General features: G+C 42.1%; 1 protein-coding gene across 10 annotated transcripts in view; it reads right to left on the bottom strand.

The window, feature by feature from the left end:
- Positions 1-20,670, bottom strand: part of LDLRAD3 (low density lipoprotein receptor class A domain containing 3) — a 196,748-nt gene that overhangs the window by 58,997 nt on the left and 117,081 nt on the right. For all 10 annotated transcript variants that reach the window (XM_090140801.1, XM_090140809.1, XM_090140802.1 and 7 more), the window contains one exon: positions 16,014-16,160. In XM_090140801.1, coding sequence (XP_089996927.1) covers positions 16,014-16,160 — 147 coding nt within the window. The remainder of the gene's footprint in view (positions 1-16,013; positions 16,161-20,670) is intronic.

Here is a 20,670-nt window from a genome sequence, read left to right as displayed (position 1 = left end):
CTTCAAGACGACTTCAGACAAAGCTCTCAGACAAAGAGTTTGAATTCTGGGTGGTCCTGAGTGGAGCCAGGAGTTAGAATCAGTGACCCTTGTGGGTCCCTTCCAATTCAATATGTTCTATAGTTCCTGTGATTTGGAGTCTGAATTTGGAGACTATAATGTTTCTGGCCAACCATTCAACTAACCTTTGTCATCGCTGAAAATCTACTCAGATTAAGGCTTCAGAATTACTTCCTTCTCAAATGTCTAATATGGATAACCTCTCAGCACAGCCTTACTCTTTCAGAGAGACTTTGGACTACAAATTGCAAAACTGGAGGTTTTGGCACTTTGAATGGCACAAATCCCTGAACTTTTCCGATCACAGCTCCAAGTGATGGCAAACACGGCAGCAGCTCAGTTTCAGGAATGACCAACATGCTCCTTAGCCACTGCAGCTGAGTCCTTGTCTATAAGACAAGAGGGCCCAAAGCACCTGAACTACCATCGTCCAATCATAAGCAGTATTTAATGCTTCATGACATCTAGAAGAGAAAGGAGCTAGACAGACCACAAAAAAAAAGTCAAACTTCTGGAAAACACTTTTTTTAGTTTATCCAGAACTTCCTGATACTCCATCAAAAAGAGGGAGAGACCATTAAGGACAATGATTTAATACAAGTAGTACTTGGACAACTACACATTGTTTAGTTGAAAATTTTACTCTTAGACCTTTTCATGCCTCCTCCTCCTCTTGGAACAGCAGGCAGAGAACAGGATTAATACATCCCTTTAAAAAATGTGTATTTATTTACTCTTGAAGGAAGGAAATAACAGCAAACAAAACCCAAATGCAGTTCTGCATACTTGCAACAGGCATAATAATACACACACCAACCAATCCCAACCCAAATTCACACTCACAGTGGATACCATAAAAAGATAAAGGAATGTTTCAAATCCCACAGTGACTCACTATCCACACAACTAGCAGTTTAGTTGGCACAAACCTTGCTTCCAAATAGAACTCTATTTTCTAAGTTTCAATTCCAAATACAAAACTTCTCATATGCTGTGAATAAACACAGGAAAAAAAATGAGGAGTTAATAATAGCTTAATCCAAGCCACATAACCCAATTCTTGAGACCCTCACTAGGGAACTTCTGCTCTATTTCCAATTTGACATCCTTGCTGTCCCCTGGCAAAGTTTTCCTGAGGTTTTCAGGCAAGTGCTGTTTGATCATTTCTCACAAAGTTCCTATGGAAAACACAGTCATTTCTTCCTGAGCAAAAATGCACTTTCCCATGCTGCACTGATCTCTGGAAATATCCTTAATGTGATGAGACTATCAATTTTCTTCATGTCCTCGGCCCTCTCACAAGTAACAGATACATCTACCAGGTTCATGACTGCCTGTGGCAAATTCAAGCCATTTGCTGCACTATTCACAACACTTCCGTAATTCCTACTCCTGTTACATGCTATGAAAAAGGCTTTCCTCTTCTTTGTGCATCACTGTGTCTTCTGTTGCACAGGCCTGAATTTTTCAGACAAATCTGAACATGAAAAGTCTCCCATTTACTTAAAAGATGTTGCCTACTTGGCTCCTTCAGTAACTTCAGTCTTGAGAAGCTCTCAAGAACTTCATTATCTTTGCAATCTATATCCTTCTGTCACATGTCACACTTGGCTGAAATGGGGTTCAGAATAATAAAAAATCACTTGGATATCAGGAGATGGCTGAAGAGCAGTGAAAAAGGAAACAGATGCCTGTGGATCATCTGGCCTCATTTAGCCTTGCTAGTACAACCCGCCAAGGGAAAGGGAAGGGAAAAGCTGGTTATTTTTAAAGGAACTGGCAAATCCTCCCAAGCCCAGGACTCCAGAACCTAAGCAATGGAGAGACCACACACTGGGTGTAAGGGGGAAGGACTAAAGGCCACACTCAGAAAACGACAAGAAATCACACAGCAACTTATCAAAAACTGTGTCTACAGAAATGTTACTCAAGTAGCAGATCTAGTCTGGGTTCAAATAGTAAATCAGTTGCAGAACTATAGCAAGTACTAAAACACCCTAAAGGACGTTCAACCAACTTGCAAACCTGTGGTGGAAAAGTTGCATTCCTGCTCCTCAGCTGTTACCTAGTCATGGCAGAAGAAATCACAGAACATCAGGGGTTGGAAGGGACTTCCAGAGGTCACTGAGTCCAACCTCCCTGCTAAGCTAAAGCAGGCACCCTACAACAGGTCAGCATCCAGATGGGTCTTGAATATCTTCCTAGAAGGAGACTCCACAACCTCTCTGGGCAACCTGTTCCAGGGCTCCATCACCCTTACTGTAAAAGAAGTTCTTCCATATGTTAGTATGGAACTTCCTTTGTTCAAGTTTTAGGCCACTGTTCCTTGTTCTACTGCTACACACCAACAAGAAGAGCCTGGCCTCATCCATTTGTTTCCCACTTCCCCTTAGATATTTATAACCATTAATCAGATCTCCTCTCAGTCTTCTTTCCCTCAGCCTGAAAAGTTCCAGGTTACTAAGCCTGTCCTCATATGGGAGATGCTCCAGGACCTTTATCATCTTTGTAGCCCTCTGCGGGACTACTTCTAGGTGATCCCTGTCTTTCTTGAACTGCAGAGCCCAGAACTAGATACAGTATTCTAGATGTGGCCTCATTAGGGCAGAGTAGAAAAGGAAGATCACCTCCCTCAATCTGCTGGCCACGCTCATTTTAATACACCCCAAATGCAGGAATGAAACATTAGTATGAAAACTGTATTTACAATGAAAAAATGGAATTCCCACAGTATTTAGGCAAAAAAGTGGCAGTGAATCGTCACACACAGGATGAACCTCCTCTGGCTTTTCTAAATATGGGAATTCTGATCTTCACTACAAAGCTCTCCTCTTCACTTGGAATACAGACCCAAATAACAGGGCTAAGATGCCCACAGAGGACTGCTGGTTACAGTATAAGCTTGCCAAACACTCCCCCCAGACTTATTTACTTAAGTTCAAGTGAAATGTTCTGGCAGTTATGTATGCAAGTATGTGAACTCACTCCTTATGGCTATGCAGAAATCAATCCTCTCACTCCCTTCCTTTAAGGATCTTAAAAAAAATTAGTAGCTTCCACTCAGGACCAGCTGTACTTTCCACAGATTTAACAGTTTGCAGGCACAGCTCTACAGTATTAATAGAAAAACATTTTACTATCTTTAGGGCATAAAGTGTGAAACAGAAGTATTTTTCAAAAGTTGTAATCTGTTTTATTATTTCTCAGCAATAAGATGAACAGTAGGGGAAAAAAACAGATTTAGCATATACTATATAAAATCACATACTGTATATATGAATACCCTTTTACAAAAGCAATTCTGACATGCCCGACTTCACTAGATCTTTGAACGTGACTACAAGGTTACAACAAAACTTCTTCAGTTATGGGCTAGCATTTTGTTTTCACACAATAGACTGCTATGCCAGTTCTCCAGTTGAAGACAAAAGCATCTAACTTAATGAGTTTTTATGTGGGAAGAGAAGACACTTCAGAGGCAGAGTACTGTGGAGACAATAGCCTTTATTTTTGTCAAAGACTAAAGTTATCTTTCCTCAAAGCAATCTTCAGTGGTCTAGAAGTCTGAATAACCATCTACAAAATTGTCAGAAAGTAGATGAGACACTAGAAGAAAGTGTAGGCAAAAACCTTGATCTGTATCTACTCAGCAAAATTATTTCTCACTAAAAGAAGTATTTTAGAGGTCACTACTTTTTAGAGAAAAGCAAAATGAACAGTAAGTTCATTCAAAGTGCAAGTTCTAGGTCAGTTGTTACACCGACTAAATTCAGGACATCTCTAAACTTATTACTCAGGATTCACATAAGCAGGACAGAAAGGACTAAGGTACTCCAGCAGCAGGGGAACCCTCCTGATGAGGGTATTGGTGTGCCAAGGATTTCAGTCCCTCACTCCCTCTGAGAACAGCTACCTGATCTGCACTGCATGCTGCCACTGACTGCATTCACCGGTTAAACCTGTTCCAGTTCCAGGCTCTCCAGTCGGACTACTTACTGACATCCACCTAGAGGAGACTGTCAATAGGATTAAGTAATTAGCACCACAAACCCTCTTGATCTCCTTCTGTAAAAAGCCATCAAATGTTAGCAGATATTGCACTTGTCTTTACTCATGTGCAAATTTCTGTAATTGAGCTTCAAATGAGAACTTCCCCATGGTCACTTCATCGTAAACTGTATTATAGCTACTCTAAGTATTTGGTTGCTTAATCATGAGTGAAAACAAGAGTTAATTCTAGTTTGATAGTCCAAATCTGTGAGCCATTTGAGTAAGTGACGAAAAGATTAGCAGCTGGTTTACAGCATCTTCTCAATTAATGCAGATGCTCATTTCATGCACTATTTAATGTTCTGTTAAAGTTCTGTTTAAAAATTCTGATGTTTGTCACCTCTCTAAGAAACTTTACTAGAGCTGATCTTCCAGTGGTTCTACTGGCCAACTGGCATTCCAAGCTGTTTTTATAACCCTGAGAGCAGCATGTGCAAACAGCAACTAAAAGACCATTTGCCACAGATGGATGATTCTTCCTTACCAGCTCAGTTTCTATACAGTAACTCCAAGCTGAAATATGTCTCTGTACCTGCCCCCTTTACTCTGCACGAGTGCCAGCAAAACCTCAACATTCAATTGCTTACTAATTGTGTCAGTGGAAGTACACTAGAAGGTAGCTGATGAGAGACTTCAGCAGCAACTTTCTATCTCTGCTTCACTTCTCATGAGTCCTGCAGTACAGGCTGGATTCTTGGGGTTATATTACCTACAAGTAGCTCCACAAAGAATGTTTTGCTTGAGTGAAAAATTAACATCCACAAAACAGTAACAATTTTATGGCACAGTCAGTTTTATATTGGAAACATATCACAGGTTGGAAGATCAAGGTTTGCTTTTGGCTTTCAGAGATTTGCTAACATCTCACAAGTCAGACTTTGCTACTACAAACTCTGCTTCTGGAAGACGGACAACACAGAAAAACAGAGGCAAACAGTAACCATGAAGGGCCTCGTAGGCCTTCAAAGCAACAGACAGCTGTGGGTGAGCAGGTCCAGGAAAGTACTGCATCCAGCACTGTGGCACTTGAGAGCGCTTGATTCCCAAGAGTCCTTCCAGCCCAAAGACCCTTGAAAGAACAAGAACACTGCAACCAAAAGAAATACTTCATGTTTAACAAAAGCATCTCAGTTTCCAAGCTTATGTGCTAAAGAACACAGTGGAAGCTTAGCAGTGGCAACGCCATATAGTTGCAGGCAAAGGCGCAGCAGAACTTGTGATTAGCCTTTGAAGTTAGGTTTGCATAGGAGCATGGGTTTCCCTCCTGGAATTTCAGGAGTTTTTCCCAGGTTCATAGGAATCTGGAGGTGTATTTGACTGTTTTTTTGTAGGTGGCGTGCTACAGCATCAAGCAGTGAATATGCTAGGATAACCAGGAGAAAAAGGAAGCAGCAAGAAAAACAAGGATACTTAGAAGCATTCAATAACATCAAGACAGAGATCTTCTAAGCAAATGCATACTTTTATAGAGGAATTCCTAATTTTCTGCAATAAATTCCAGTTGTTACAGGAAAAAAAAAGGATTTGTTAGTTTCATTAGCCTTTTACACAAATTAATGGACTGTAAATAAGAACTGGGCCATTGAGGATTGTTTTCATACAACTTTGTAAGATTGCTGTGCGTACAACATCCGGCAGCCTGGAAACTTAGTACACAACAACACTGCATTAACATAAATACACAAGATCTACTTTGACTGCAGATTTTTATTGGTGTGAGCCTTACAGTTCGCAAGCTCTGGTAGAATGTTCCTCTTTTCCTTTGTTCTGGCTGTTACCAGATTTTCTCATTCCATGTATTCAAAAAAAAAAAAAAAGTAGTCAAGAAAAGAATTACGTATTTACAGATTTCATTACAGAATTGTGCATTCCCCACAGGCATTTGGAATGCACTAGACTGAGGTGTAATGTAAGGCAAGAGACCACAATGGTACTGTCAGTCCTACTTATGTGGAAAGTTAAATTCCTAGATCATACTCCAGAAGGGAGAAGAAAAAAAAGATAGCTTGATACTTCCACAATTTCTAACAGCTTTTAGCAGGAACACAGAGTTCTGAAGTCGTGATGTTTCTGTAGTCCTATTACTTATTTTAATACATGGCTTTTATAGTTATCTTCATACCTTTGTTTCTTATGTCATCTACCTTCACACTCATCAAGGGACTGCAGAGCACATTTGCTCGCTACCTCACTAACACAGATCAACCCTTCAGCTGCCTCAGGACTCATTTATCTACAGCAGAGGCTTGTCATCATCTCCACACTGCACACAGACGATGCCTGAAGGTCACAGCCACCTCAGCCTCTGATTACCTTGAGCCATGACACAGCCCCTCCACACCTCCCAAAGCAGTAGACAGAGGTTAGAACTAAAGAGCATAAGCTCAGCTCTAGTACTTCTTGAGGATTTTATCTTAAGATTCCAACACAAGTGGCAAAGTAATTGTCATGCTGATGTTCCACTTTTGTAAGTGGCAGGTTACTAAATCACTCACTTGCAAGTATTGATTATTTATCTACCTTTTACAAAATGTGTTTTATCAAAGTTTATCACACTTTACAACAAGGGAGCAGAGCAGAGCCAGCAGATCTGTAAGGAAGCTTTCCTGAGGGCAAGGACTCTCTATCCCCAGGTACAGTAAGTCATGAAAGGAAGACATGAGACCAGCACAGCTAAACTGAGACCTGCTGGTCAAATTGGAGAGCAAGAAGGCAGTGGAAGCAGGGACAGGAAACCAGGGAAGAGTATGGAGATGCTGCCAGACTTTGTAGGAATGGGATCGGGAAGACCAAGGCCCAACTGGAACTGGACTTGGCAAGAGGCACAAAAAAGGATAAGAGAAGGCTCTGAGGTGAGCTGATTTTCTGTATCTAAAAGGGGGCTATAAGAAAGAAGTAGACAGACTTGAGTAGGTTCTGCTGTGACAGGACAGGGGGAAATAGTTTCAAACTAAAAGTGGGGAGATTTAGATTGAACATAAGGAAGAAGCTTTTTATAATAGGGGTGGTGAGGCATTGGCACATGTTGCCCAGAGATGTGGTGGAAGCCTTGTCCTTGGCAACATTCAAAGTCAGGATGGATGGGGCTGTGAGCACCTGAAATAGTGTAGGTGTTCCTGTTCATTGCAGGGGAATTGGACTAGATGACCTTTGAAGGTCCCTTTTAACTCAAAAGACTGTATGATTCTATGATATATTAAACAATGTAAAGGCAATAATCTTTACAGATGGGTAGGTTTAGTACTACTTGGGAGTCTGGATCTGCTGCTATATTTCTAGGAGATTTCAGCTGGTTCAGACAATCCCTAGAGTTTACTGATGTTACTTCCGAACTGGGGAAACATTTCTTATTAACAAAAGGCTGCATCCCACTCTTCAGAGCACTGAGCTCTGACTGTTGAGCCCTAAAGCCTGGTATTTAAAAGGATAGCAGCCAGAGTTATTTTGTGCCCTTTGTTCCTGTACATGAAAGCCATTCATCAGACTGACTCTGCTGAGTGGCTAAACCCAAGCAAAACAACTGCAGCTGTAATAATTGTACTATGGTAATAAGCAGTCATTAAATAGCTTACAGAGATCGCAGAACATGCTACAAGACCTTTCCTCTCTGTCTTTTAAAGCAGCTAGTAAATCTGGTTACTTATTCTTAGCAACATAGAGTCATGAATTCACAGCAAAGTCTAAGGAGAGGTGAAGACAAACATCTAAATTCAGACTGTCATCAGAAAGATTTGGGTCAAGAATAATTTATTAGTAGATTCGATCCATCTCTCCCTCTTTCATTTTGTGATTTATGCAGGAAAAAAACATAAATACATAATGTACCTTAACATAATTCCAGTTTGTAATCTTCCTGTAGAACAGAGCTGAAGAACGCTCCTAATCTCAAGGGCAAACCCCACAAAACATTTCTTTAAGCAATGAGCAGCAACAAACAAACAAATAAATAAATAAATCTAAAGGCATTCTGCTGAAATCTACCCTACATCAGCAAAGAACGAAGGACAAAGAGCCTATCTGTCCTCACCTGAGGCTTCCAACCATGTAACATGGGTTTTCTGCTGGCATAGTCCCTACTCGATTCTCCATCCTCCTACTGCCCCCACTGCATCAGGCTCCCACTAAAGGGTTTCTCAGATGACAGAGCAACTTCATCAGGTTCAGTACACTTTTTTCTTTTTTTAAAAAAAAAACTTCCACCACTCTGACATCATTAAGCTTTTAATACCTACAGTTCCTGATAAACTACTACTTTTTTGTTGAAACTGGGTATAATTAAGTCAGTCAACATATAACCGAAGTACCAGTTTGAAGATGAAAACTGAATGAACTTGCCTTTGTTCTACAAGAGTTTCAGTTTTCCAATTGAAAAGGTTTTAGAGCACGAGAACAGATTCAGCACATGCTCCAGGAAAGCCTGGTTGTTATTTATGGAGTGTGGGTTTTATTTAAAATCTTTATGAAAAGACTTCTTAATATCTCACCCACAACTGCGTGTAATTGTTTGTTACGAACACCTTCCTGCAGAGACTTCACTCCTGAACACACTGAGCAGTAAAACCTGTTGGAAGTGAACACCAGAGGGAGCAGTAAACATTCGTCTCGTAGGTGGTTTTTAAATTGGAGACAGAACAGAAATATACAGGAAACCTTGGGGAAACTTTAAAAAGGTTACAGTGGTCAGTATATTCAAACTACGATATGTTGCTAATCCAGTCTAATTCCCCACCAATGCAAAGTCAGTGAGGAACAAGTGCAAACATGCAGATATACAAACACATATGAATTATGCAAGTTTATCTGTGCCGTGCATCCCATCCCCTCACTCCACCTCCCGACAACAGCAGAAGACTGTTGTCAGACATTTATCTAAAATGCTCTGTGCATTTAGATGGAATGCATGGAACCAAAAACATATCTAAGACAGAGAATACAGGTAAAGGAATGTAAAAAAATAGGGCATTTTCACTAGATACCAATACATAACTCAAATTGAGAAAGAACATGGTTAAGAGACATAGAAGGAAAGAAGAAATAAAGGATTAATATGCCAACATATCAGCAGTGAACAAGTAACTGCAGTGCTATCTCAAGTATCACCCTACTAGCCTGCCAGAGATTTAAAAGCACTTAGAAGAACAACAGAAGCATGGCTACAGCCACAGAAATGCGAATAGGTCAAGAAAACACTCCTGCTACACACTGATCAAAAAAAAAGTTTTCCCCAAGTTCACTTTTCTTCTTTTTTTAGAGGAACTGATAAAAATTCAAGTTTTCTTAGCCCTTCATCTTTGTACTACAGCATGCAACCTGCCACATCTAGGAGTTGCCAGGCCTATTTGTCACCAACAGGTGGAAAGCCACCAGGGCCCTGGCTTCAGCATGTGCCCTAAGAGCAACAGCTCCCTGATGCAGAGCCAGAAAGGTTCCTACCAGATGTATGAGGCACTCGGACTGAACTGGCTTCCCAGATTGTCCTAATGTGAGTTGCAGCCTTCGGGGCTATGAAAGTCAGCTTGCTGGTGTAGAGCTCCACAGAAGCTTGGCTGACCACACCATGCTAAGTGCAACCCAGAACTGCAAACGGTTCCTGCAAGCACCTGTCTGAAGAACCAGGTGTTCTGCTATCAGGTGAGAAACTAAGCCGACCCTCAGTGGAAGCTTGCTTGGCAGGTGGCTTCAATGCCTGCAGGGCAATGCTAGTTAAAATTCACTGTTTTCACGATGCACTTCATTTAAAGAAGAAATTCTCCCCCACAGAGGAGACTTGCACATAAGGACTCTAGCTGACTGAAGGACAATCAGAGCAAGATCTATTGCTGCTGAACTGCCAGTGATAATCCAAGGTTTTTACTACTGCAGCTCCAGATTTTTCTACAGAGGCCAGCTCTTGCTATTCCATGCAGAGCAGCGTGCTGGGAGCACGTTTCTTACAAGCACCAATGATGCCCTGTTGCTCAGCCATTCCCCAGTACATTGCCTTTATGACTGAGTAAAAAACCTGCTTTTCCTTTATATTTGGTTTGAATGAGAAACAGCAGTGACTGGCAGCAGAAACATGAGATACTTAAGCTCCTGCCACAAGAACACACTGCCCCAAGGCTATCCTCACAAAACATTTTTTTCTAGCCCACAGCTTATGCCTTTGGACTAACACAGCCAGTCACTGTATTCATTGTGTGCCACTACTGGCACGTAGCTGAACATGCTATCTTGACTTGTAGGAAATGGCTCGCAGAAGAGTGATGAGGGAAAATCCAGACTTCTGGGTATTTGGTACCTATCTCATTCTGGCTGCTGTCATGCCAGGCACTTAGCACGGATGATGTGCCATGCTCTGAATCTGCACCATCTGCTGCTCGTTAGCTGACAAAGGCAGCAACATGCCATCTCTTCACTTGCTGTTGCTCATTAGCTGACAAAAGCCATTTTCAGTGTTCACATTGTTCTTTCTGCAATAATCTAATACAAAGATGTACAAAAGCACAAAGAAAAAAAGGAAACAAAGATGACAGAGTACATTAGGAGCTTAACTAAGAACATTATTGTACTCTTAAACCTCCAGGAGTGAATCCTTCCGGACCTGGCCCTAATGCAATATGTCAGCAGGTAGGTATAAAGGTCAGTATTAAAGATAATCTGTTTACCTCAAAATGTTTTGAAACATCTTAACATATTTCTCTTTTGTGTTATTTTCCTAACCCTACACCTGCTAACAAACTGAGAATGTAGAGTGGCTGACAGCACACAGCTTCCATCCTGCTGGGTGCCAGCAGCACGCACCCCACATATAGGTACACCCAGTGCAGGTAACCAGAGCAGGATCCAGGAACTATGCATCAACAGCTGTAGGCTCCACAGGAAAGTCGAACTGCTAAGGGCTCTGCACTTCTCAAAAGGAACCTCAACTACTGTTATAAATCATCTACAGAGCTAAAGACCAGTAGTAGCAGTAGTTAAAAGCCCACAAGTGTTCAAAAGCGAACTGCATGACCCATACTTGAATTCGCAGGCTGATTAGCAATCCAGCTGATGAGAATCAGCAGAGCCAGAGGGAATGAGCAACAAAACTGTTCTCCATTTTGGGAGATGCGCTGAAGATAGCAAGTTACTTGCACTACTGAGTGCAATGGTCAATTAATTACTTTCCAAGCTCAGTTAGTGGTTTGGAAGAAAAGCCAAGGTGACGCTCTTCTTCAAGGAAAATCACTTCTCATCTGCAGCAATGGAAGTCCCAGCATCAGCATCTTCTCTCTCTCTTATACCTTTTCTCTACCCTCCTGCTCAGATAACATCTTTCTGTTGCCGCATCACCATGACATAAGGCGAGAGTACAGGAAACCTCTGTGTGCCAAACAGCATACAGACAGCTGGCATGGGAAGTGTTAAATCGCTCACAGGTCAGGGCACAGAGGAAGCAGGAATGCAACAGATGGTATGAATTCTGGCAGATGCCGAAGATGAAGAAAAATCTCACAAGCAAAGTGATGTGGTTAAGAGAGATGGCCCTCCAAAGCAGAAGACAGAAAAAGGAAAAAAGGAACAGAGGAAAGAGGAAACTTCAATGGGCAACGTGCAGATCATTCTGCTCTTGCGTCTCACTTCCTCCTCACAGCCAGAGCAGCACGCGTGGGCTCCTCATAGCTTTCCACACATGTGCAGCAGAAAACATCTGAGCTGCACATTTCCATTTTTTAAGGGTAACAGAGAAAATGAAATAGTACAGAACTCATCAGATATTACTGGACATCCACATTCAACCATAAGGCAACACAAAAGGGAAAGACTTTGCACCTCATGCACGTGTGAAACTTCCTCTGTGGGCATGCAAAAACAAGGCATGTTGCCTTCACAAAGACACCAGTCTGAGCACCATCTGAATTCAGTAATCACACAAAACACTTTAAGGCAAGGTGAAAGCCTTTAAATGTGAACTAGTTAGTCGATGAGGAATTGCAGACAAAGCAGCTTACAGTACAGCTTAGGGTAGTAACACACTGGGAACTCAGCCATCTCACATTGCTGAAGGAACTCATACAGCTTTGTCTCTACTCTCAACAGCTCAGCTGATGCAAAGCAACATCACAGCAGAAAACAAAGGATGCCGATTTTGCTGCAAGGTAAGCTTTAGTAAGCAGAGCCTTGTTCTGAAAGGAGGAAGGTAACAAAGCCTAGCCAAAAATAATAAATAAAAAACACGTACATACACACCCCATGCACACTCGTCAAGCCTTGTTATGCTCTAACAATACATCCAAGCACAGCTGCCCTCCCTTACAGAACTTGACACCAGAACTGTGCTGCTGGTGCAGAGACACAACCAGATGTGATGTACGAACATCTGGAGCGTCAGCTGCTCTCACTTTTCCACCACTGTTTCTGCACCCAAGAGGATCAGTTCCTGGGCTCCTACATCCCTTTCTCCCACACAGTAAGGTGAGCAGACCCAGACATTAATTACACTGCACATCTTTAAAAGCTCTTTGGTTCAGCTTCAATCACTGGAAAGTGATTGTGTATTATGAAAAAGAAACTGCAGAGCGGATACTCAAACACTGGAGGTGTCCAGTGAGGCTGTGAGCAATCCATCCTCGGAGGTACTCAACACGTGACTAGACAAGATTCTGAGCAACCCTGGTCTGAGCTCATCCTGCTTTTAGCCGACAGCTGCACCAAATGATATCCAAAGTCCTTTACAGCCTCAATTAATCCATGAGCTTGTCTTTATGGATTGGCACAAGCTGGAGGGGGCAAATAAGTGATTTTTCTTCCTCCTTCACACTTTCCAGACAAAATGCTAGGGTTGCCTTTCCATGCCTTGGATCTGACCTAGAAACTCTACCACCATTTCAGGGCTGTTAAGCCAATCCAAATTTTCATCACTTTCTGATGTAAACAAGCTGGTAACAGATATAACAGTACCTCAGAAGAGTGGGCCCATTTTCAAAATTAATCAAAAGAGCAAAACAAACTTTTTTTTTTTTTTTACCTGCATATACTGTATGTCTTTATCAACAAATACACAGGGCAGCTCTGAAAGTAATGTTTCCTATTTCATTACACTGCCCTATAACATCAAAGGCAGCTGTCGGTGTTATGGCAGTAGAGGTTGAACCTTCCCACCAATATGCCATTACATTTTGCTGCTATGTGACAGATGGCAGCAGAGGGGCAGTCTGACAAAATGGCGTCTGACATGAAAGTGCAGATGAAGCAAAGGTGTGGCACAGAATTCTCTGAATTCTTCCACGCAGAAAAAATGGCAACCTCTGACATTCATTGAGGCTTGCTGAACATTTATGCAGACCAAACAATGAACATGAACACAGAGAGGCAGTGGCTGGTGCATTCAGCAGTTGCGAGAATGGGTCACCTCCACTGGTGCAGGTTTTAATGAGCACAGCATGCAGGCTCTTTTTCACCGTTGGTAAAAATGCACAGCTAATGGTGGTGACTATACCGGACTATGCTGAAAAATAGTGTATTGTAGCTGACAATTTGCCCTGTCAAACAGCGTTATTGTGCTCTTTGTATTGGTTGTGGTTCCTGTGGAAATTATTAGGAAGCACTACTATCAGAGAAACCCATACATAATTGAATTGTCCCTCAAGCTATTAGCAAGTTTATGCTCTTAGACATAAGCCAACAGCTAACACCACAAAGCTCTTCCAGCCTTCTGCATAATGCCTTACCCCCCCCCCCTCAGGGAGGGTTCTTATCCCTTTGCCACACCTGCCAGAGGGGGACCGTGATCACAAGAATCATTTCTTTTTGTGAGCTTTGCGATCACTGACACAAACACATGCACACATCTCGTGCATCTGCATGGAGTGCAAATGCAATGGTTGGTCCAGTAGGAGCACAGAGAGTTAAAAGTTGTCTACTAAAATGAAAAGGAGGGAGATGCAAAACAGGCAGTTTGAAGCTCTCTAGACAGGTTACAGAACCTTGTTTGCATGAATATTAATTTTTTGTTTGGATATTCAAACGAGCTCTATTTCCATTCTATTTTGATTTATCTGACCTGTTAACAGCAAGCCAGCACAGGATATAACTTCCTTGCTCTCCCTGTTGTCTTCAAGTCTGTTATGACAAGAATAACTTTTATGAACTGACATTTTGCAGCTTTTTATATTTTATTGTCAGCTACTAAACTCATTATTGCCTGCAGTTCACTATATCCAACTGGTTTTGGTAAGGAAGCTTCTCAATACAGTCAAGCAGCACATCTTCCCATTCGTGATTCACAAGCAAATGTCCAGCCCAGTCTTCACTACTTCATTTAAAAAAAAAAAAACACCTGTCCATAAGATTAATGAAAACCTTTGTTACAGTTTTCTAGTCTAATAAGTGGAAGCGAAATTCATGCAAAGCAGAGGATGGCAACATTCTCAGAAAAGGCACAGAAACTCAGTCTTTGTGCCTTGTAAATACAGCGAAGTACCTTCATTCAGCTCATTTTAAGAAACCATGACTAAACACCAAAAGAAATTCCAGTTGCATACTCAAGAGTTAGACAACCAGGAACCTGCAAGTCACACAGCTCCTTTTTCCCCACACATTTGACTGGAAAATGCATACTGAACTTCAGACATTTTTTATTCCTGTCCAAGCTCCCACTAACAGCAATTCTACCGAGGCTTAAACAGATGAGCACAACTGATCAATCCTTACAACAACACCAACAAATTAACTTGGCTTCAGTGCTACAACAGGAGCTTGATGCTTTTGTAAAGACTACAATGGATCAGATATTTTGTACAGATACATTTAAGGCCTTAGAAGTAGGAAAAAAGCTCACTTTCTTAAAGCAGAACTATGCACATGGATTTCCACAGCACAGTTATTAAAGCCCCCATTATTTTAAAAGGAATGGAAAACTGGGATTAAAGATGAGGCATAAAGTTAAAGAAACAAGCATTTAACAAAACGTGCTACTTCTAGCCAATGAATTTAAGAAGATGTTCTTTCATTCTTTATTCTACTCCACAAGTGAGGTTAGTAATGTCCTTGAAGTGTCCTGGGAAAGGTAAGGTTCTCATAAAGAGGTTTAAGATGAATAAAATCTCTATGAAGCACTTACATAAAAAAGAAACATTTGCTGGGCAAAAAGCACTCAGTTATCAGGAAATTCTCAGACACTTCAGAAGAATGTGAAGTTTGTGGCCTTGTTCTCTCCTAAACACAGTCTCATGATATTTTGTCATAGCATAATATCGCTGCCTGGGTTCTATGTAGCCTAGAAAGCTTCTTGTTAACTAAAGGTTGGATAACATTAACTAAAACTTTCTTAATGCTAACAAAAGCATGACATCACAAAGGAGGAGATCAGCCTTTATAAGCTCCCTAGAAGTGGAGTGCTGTAGGGAGGATTAAGACATGTAAACATTATTAGCCAATTCATTGTTTCTCTTCCAAAAAGTTACTGTTTAAGTTTCAAAGGGCTAAGAATTACAATTTGACAGAAGAGGAAAACAAGCAGCAAGATACAGTTAAAAATATTGAAACAAAAGGGGCTAGCGTGAAGCGTGAAGGCAGCGGGGATGTTAAGGCCTTTATTACAGCGGCCTGTATGTTGAGTCAGGGTACGTAGGATCCCTACAATCACACATAGCATCAGTCACTCACTGGAATAGCCACAGGTCAAGCCTGTCTCGCTTTATCCATCTGTGCACTGGGATTTAGGCACCTGCTACCAAGCACTGAATTATAATTGGCCAATTTGAAGAACTTTAAAGATGTAAAATAATAGGAAGGGACCTATCTTCTTTAACAACAGAGAAATCAAGAAATTAGCAGTGGCCTCATTACGTACATAGTATGTACTACAGAACACACCACTAACGCTACCAGACAAGCCTTGTGGTAACAGGCACACCGAGGTCATAGCAATGGTCACTTACGGCATTCCTTCTCATCACTGTCATCGAAGCAATCTGGCAGCCCATCACACTGCCAGGCCCCGGGGATACAGCGTCCGTTGCTGCACATGAAGTTTCCAGGTATGTTGCATTCATTTGTGAAATTGTTCCCAGGCAGCAGCTGGCTATCTGCAACAACAATGAAAAACAAGTTTACAGGGTAATAAAAAAAAACAAAAAACAAAAAACAACCCTCTCCTTCATAAGGTGTAAACACAAGTAAAATAGGTAAGGCCACAAGAACTCAGCTCCATACACTCATGCTTCTGTCAGACTGGTGTTTAGCTTGCAGATTTTTACTTACTTATTGCACCTAGGAACTAGGTAGCACATGGACTAATTCACATTAGCTTTCCAATAAGTTCTAAACATGGTGATGCTTGGTGTCAGTGCCCTGGCACACACCTGTCCAGGCAAGGAAAGCAGACAGCATGTTACTAAGTCTGCTGTGTGGAGACGGTTTAGCAGGAGGAAATTGGAGATTGAGAAAACAGTAAGAAGGCAATCTATACATTTGCTTTTAAGGTTGTAGCAGCTCTAGCCGGTGATTTTCATCTACTGCGCTTCCATATCTGTGCACTGTTTTCAGAACACGGGTATTGCAGAAATGTAAACTTCACGAAAGGAAGACAGATAATGGTAATTATTTTAATAAGCAAAGAGATTCAACCACAGGTCCAAAACATAGGTTAGGCTTGGAGGACTGATGCGCCCAAAGGTAGAGCAGCAAGATAAATGGAATCTAAACCCACCACGCTGTGGGAAACAAGACGAGGCAGAGGATGAGAGAAAAGTTTCATTTCCCATCTTTCTGCCTCATCAGAGCCATTATGCTCCAAGTTCACAGTCTCCCGAAAACCTTCCTGCATAATGATGGGGATGTCACTGCGTCCTTGTAACACTGCAAAGTTTTACATCATTGTTTCAGAAGATGCAGGACAGGACTGCTTTGGGAAGCATTTTTATGCCCATTTCTGCCCCAAACAATAAGTTTCCTCTCAACTTTTTTTCCTGGCAAATGTCTGACTCTCCTGGGATGCTCAAGAGTCTGCCAGCGCAGAGTGGTTACCTTAATGGCAATTTGCCCTGAGTTGCTGGAAGACAAAATGATTCAGAAACAAAGTTGAAACTGTATCTTGTGAGGCAGATGTGGCAACCTGAGCCACCAGCTGGACACCAGAGCCACGTGCAACATCCCTGTGGTAGCATCTTCAAGAAACAAAGTGACAGACCACAAAAAGCAAGCCTAGGTGATTTTACTGGTTTTATTCAAACCTCAGTTTCTTTCCCTGCATCACTGCTCCTCCAACCATGGAAGAACAGTTTTGCAAGATGCAGCTTCTTGCTGCACACTGGGAACAACTCAGTGCCAGGCCCATGCTGCCATCCCTAGGGAAAGTGCCACTACCAGCAGCCATCCAGGAGAGCTGTCCCCAACTCTGCTTCACGCCTGAGTCCCCGCACCTAAAACAACAATGGAAATGATATATCCTTGTCCAGCCCTGCAAGGAAACACTGAGCACATACACTCAGTAACAGCCCCTGGAACTACTGCGGCCTGAAAAGCATCACTGCAAAGTCCTGCAGTGTTCTGCAGTCTGCAAAGTATGGGGTGAGTTAGTTTTTTTTTCCTTAAACCAACTCCTCTTTGACACAATCAGATCATTCTTCGTATCACTGACCTGTATCTGACAAGTGGTAGCCAAGCCAAAATCACTCCTCCCAACAGCTTCTCAAGAAGCATCCAAGAGCTTCGAGAGCTGGCCATAACCCCTTCTCTACAGTCCTCAGGAAAAAAAGAAAAAGAAAAAAACCCCAAAGTCTAAATTTTGTGGCTAAAATTAACTCTCTGCAGCAAAATGATGATACTGCAAGTATCTTATGACAACTAGGAATTACCAAGATTTCAGTTCTGTCAAAGTCTAAGCGCTCAGGCAGTACATTGAGGCAATACCATCAGAAAAAGGTGCCATTCTCATTTGTGCTGCAGCTCTTTGCCACCTTTTCGTCTAACCCTCCTGCCCGCACCTCTCCCCCAGCCTGTTCCACTTCCACACAGAAGCTGCACCTACTCAGAACGAAACCTGGCTGTCAACACTTCAGCGAGGCCTCCTCCAGGCCTGGGCGAGGTGCCAGCGAAGAACAGACGCGGGGTCTAGACTTGCCCCAAGTAGGGAGCTGCCTTCCCTGCTCTGAGCACCACGGTGCTCCCCAGACAACGCAGTAACTGATGCACTTCCAAGGACTGTGGCACCTCCTCCGCAGAGAGGCCCCAGCTAGGCTCCTGGCAGGCTGTATCTGCCTGAAAACATCCACCAGGATCTCTGTGCTCCTGTAACGAAAAGCTTAGATCGAGCCAAATCATTTAAGAATATTTTAGGCCTCAAAAAGCACAAACTCAAAAACAATGCCCCCAAAAAGCCATCAAGTCCCTGATGCTTCTAACAACCACTTTGAATAAAGGCTGTATTTCTACTCTACTGATTTGAAGGAAAATGTCAAGAACAGATATCAGATTTTGTTACCCAGCAAGTGGTTTGTTTATGGGATTTCCTTTGCCATACAATGAATTTATCTTCAATGCTCTTCTAAGTAAGGATGTAGCACTAACCTTTTTACCAAACAAAAGATACGGGCAGATTAAGTTGCCAACAGACCTGTGTGAGTTCTGCTGCAGAATGTGAACAGTGAACTCTGACTCACACCTATTTCAAGGGAAGAAGAGCTCTTTCCCTTAAAAAATGACCCCCATCAGCTGCTGGAATAGAGCTGCAGGTTACAGACATCACAATTTCAGAGCCACAGTCAGCACACCTAGAAACATGACATGTGAATTACTCCACATCTGAAAAAAAAAAAAAAATCCACCAGTGGGTATGGAACTGTCAAAACTATGCCACATGTGGAACCATTCAAATGCTACAGTCCACTTCTTTTGCTTTGGAAGCCTCCTCCACCTGATACAAAGGCTATTGGGGCTGCAAGGAAAGCCTCTTGCTGTGGCCACTTGCTGTGCAAGGGAATGTGAGAAGAGCGGCGTTACAGGCACAAGAAGGACCTGTTCCATCGCCCACTTTTCTGAAGGATTCAAGCAGTATCCTGACAAAGTCTGTACAGATGTCAGATTTTGTGCAGCCAACTTGCTATACTGCTTGTTGGCAGGGCAGAAATTCCTTCAATCTGGCAAAGCCGCCTTTCCAATCGCTGACATATTTACCCTGCAGCCTCTCTGACTAATTTTGAATTCAACCCAAATGCAAACTGCACGGATGTGTTCAGTTAAGTGAAGGGAGAAGGGAGAAGAAGCAGTCCATTTTCACCGCCACACACTGCTCACTTAAAAAAGCACACCATCTGGGCTGAATAAAAAAGGGACTCGTGTTTCACTTTGAAGGGGACTGAGAAAGGAAACCAATCTGTTTTAGCAGCCCCTTCCAAAAATGCTGGCATCTAAATATTTAATACTCGCTAAAAAGGAATCAGAGGAAAAAATAAATAAAAGGACATGTCATACTGAGCACGTCACAATGTAGTAACAACGCAAGGCTAGGATACTTTTCACAGAAAAAACTCTACCTGAAAGCTCTCCAGAGAACTGCACATTACAGAACAGATCGCTACTGATAGTACTGCTGTGTCTGTATCAGGACACACAATCAGAAGGAACAGCCAGTCATTCTGGTAATGAAGTTTTTGAGGAAAAAATACAAGACACTTGTGCGTTCAAACTTGGTCACCAATAGTGTCCGGAACTTCAGCCTCTTTGCAAAGAGGATCTGTCACCAAGGATGAAGCACAAACTCTTTGCTGCCAAACCTCTGACATGCCTTTTGTGGGAACTGTCACTGGATACTGTCAGTGATCTCTGTACAACATTTCCCAAATGTGAAGAGATTGATTTAGATCCAGGCTGGTGCACAGCTGTAGTGCTACTCATGAGGGCTACTCAGGACATACGTGAATGAACGCCTCCTGTTGTCCTGCTTACCCCCTACCCAGCATACAGCCACACCAGCTTTGATTCCAGTGCACCAGGAAGGTGTCCTTGCTCTACTGAAATCTGCAAAACGCTGTGAACACAAAAGGAGAAAGAGAAACTAGAGCAGATCGGCAGCTGGAATTTGCAGCAAGACAGCACCAAAAAGACATACCTCTCATACCTGCTCACCACAAAGAACGTCACAGCTATGAAGACAGTAATTTAACTTCCTCTCTCATGACTGAAACTTCAATTCATAACTTATTGGTATGAATCTTTTCAAAAGATATGATTAGGGAATTTTTAGTTATCACAGGTGCATAGGTGCTTTTGTTTTTATAGTGGAAGAAGCTACAGGATTTTTATTTAAAGCTTTCAGGAGGATTTAAACACTTTTCTGTGTACCATGGTAGAATGCTGTGAGACCGTATTTTCACTGCACTGACCTTGGAAAAACAGACACAGGGTTTAAATTTTGGGTGGGTCTATGTGAAGCCAGAGTCAGACTTAATGATCCACTTTAGGTGGGTCCCTTCTGACTTGGGATATTGTATAGATCTGTAACTGCAGACTCTCAACAAACGCTTTTATATTCTCCTTAGTCTACCTGCAGACAGCAAAGAAGCAATGCAAAGTGCCTGGTGGGATATCACAAGACTT

This window comes from Phasianus colchicus, chromosome 5 (assembly GCF_987193195.1).
Source record: "Phasianus colchicus chromosome 5, bPhaCol1.hap1.1, whole genome shotgun sequence".
In the NCBI taxonomy this organism is placed as follows: domain Eukaryota; kingdom Metazoa; phylum Chordata; class Aves; order Galliformes; family Phasianidae; genus Phasianus; species Phasianus colchicus.
Note: the sequence above shows the minus strand (reverse complement) of the source record. Positions and strands in the feature narration are given on the sequence as shown.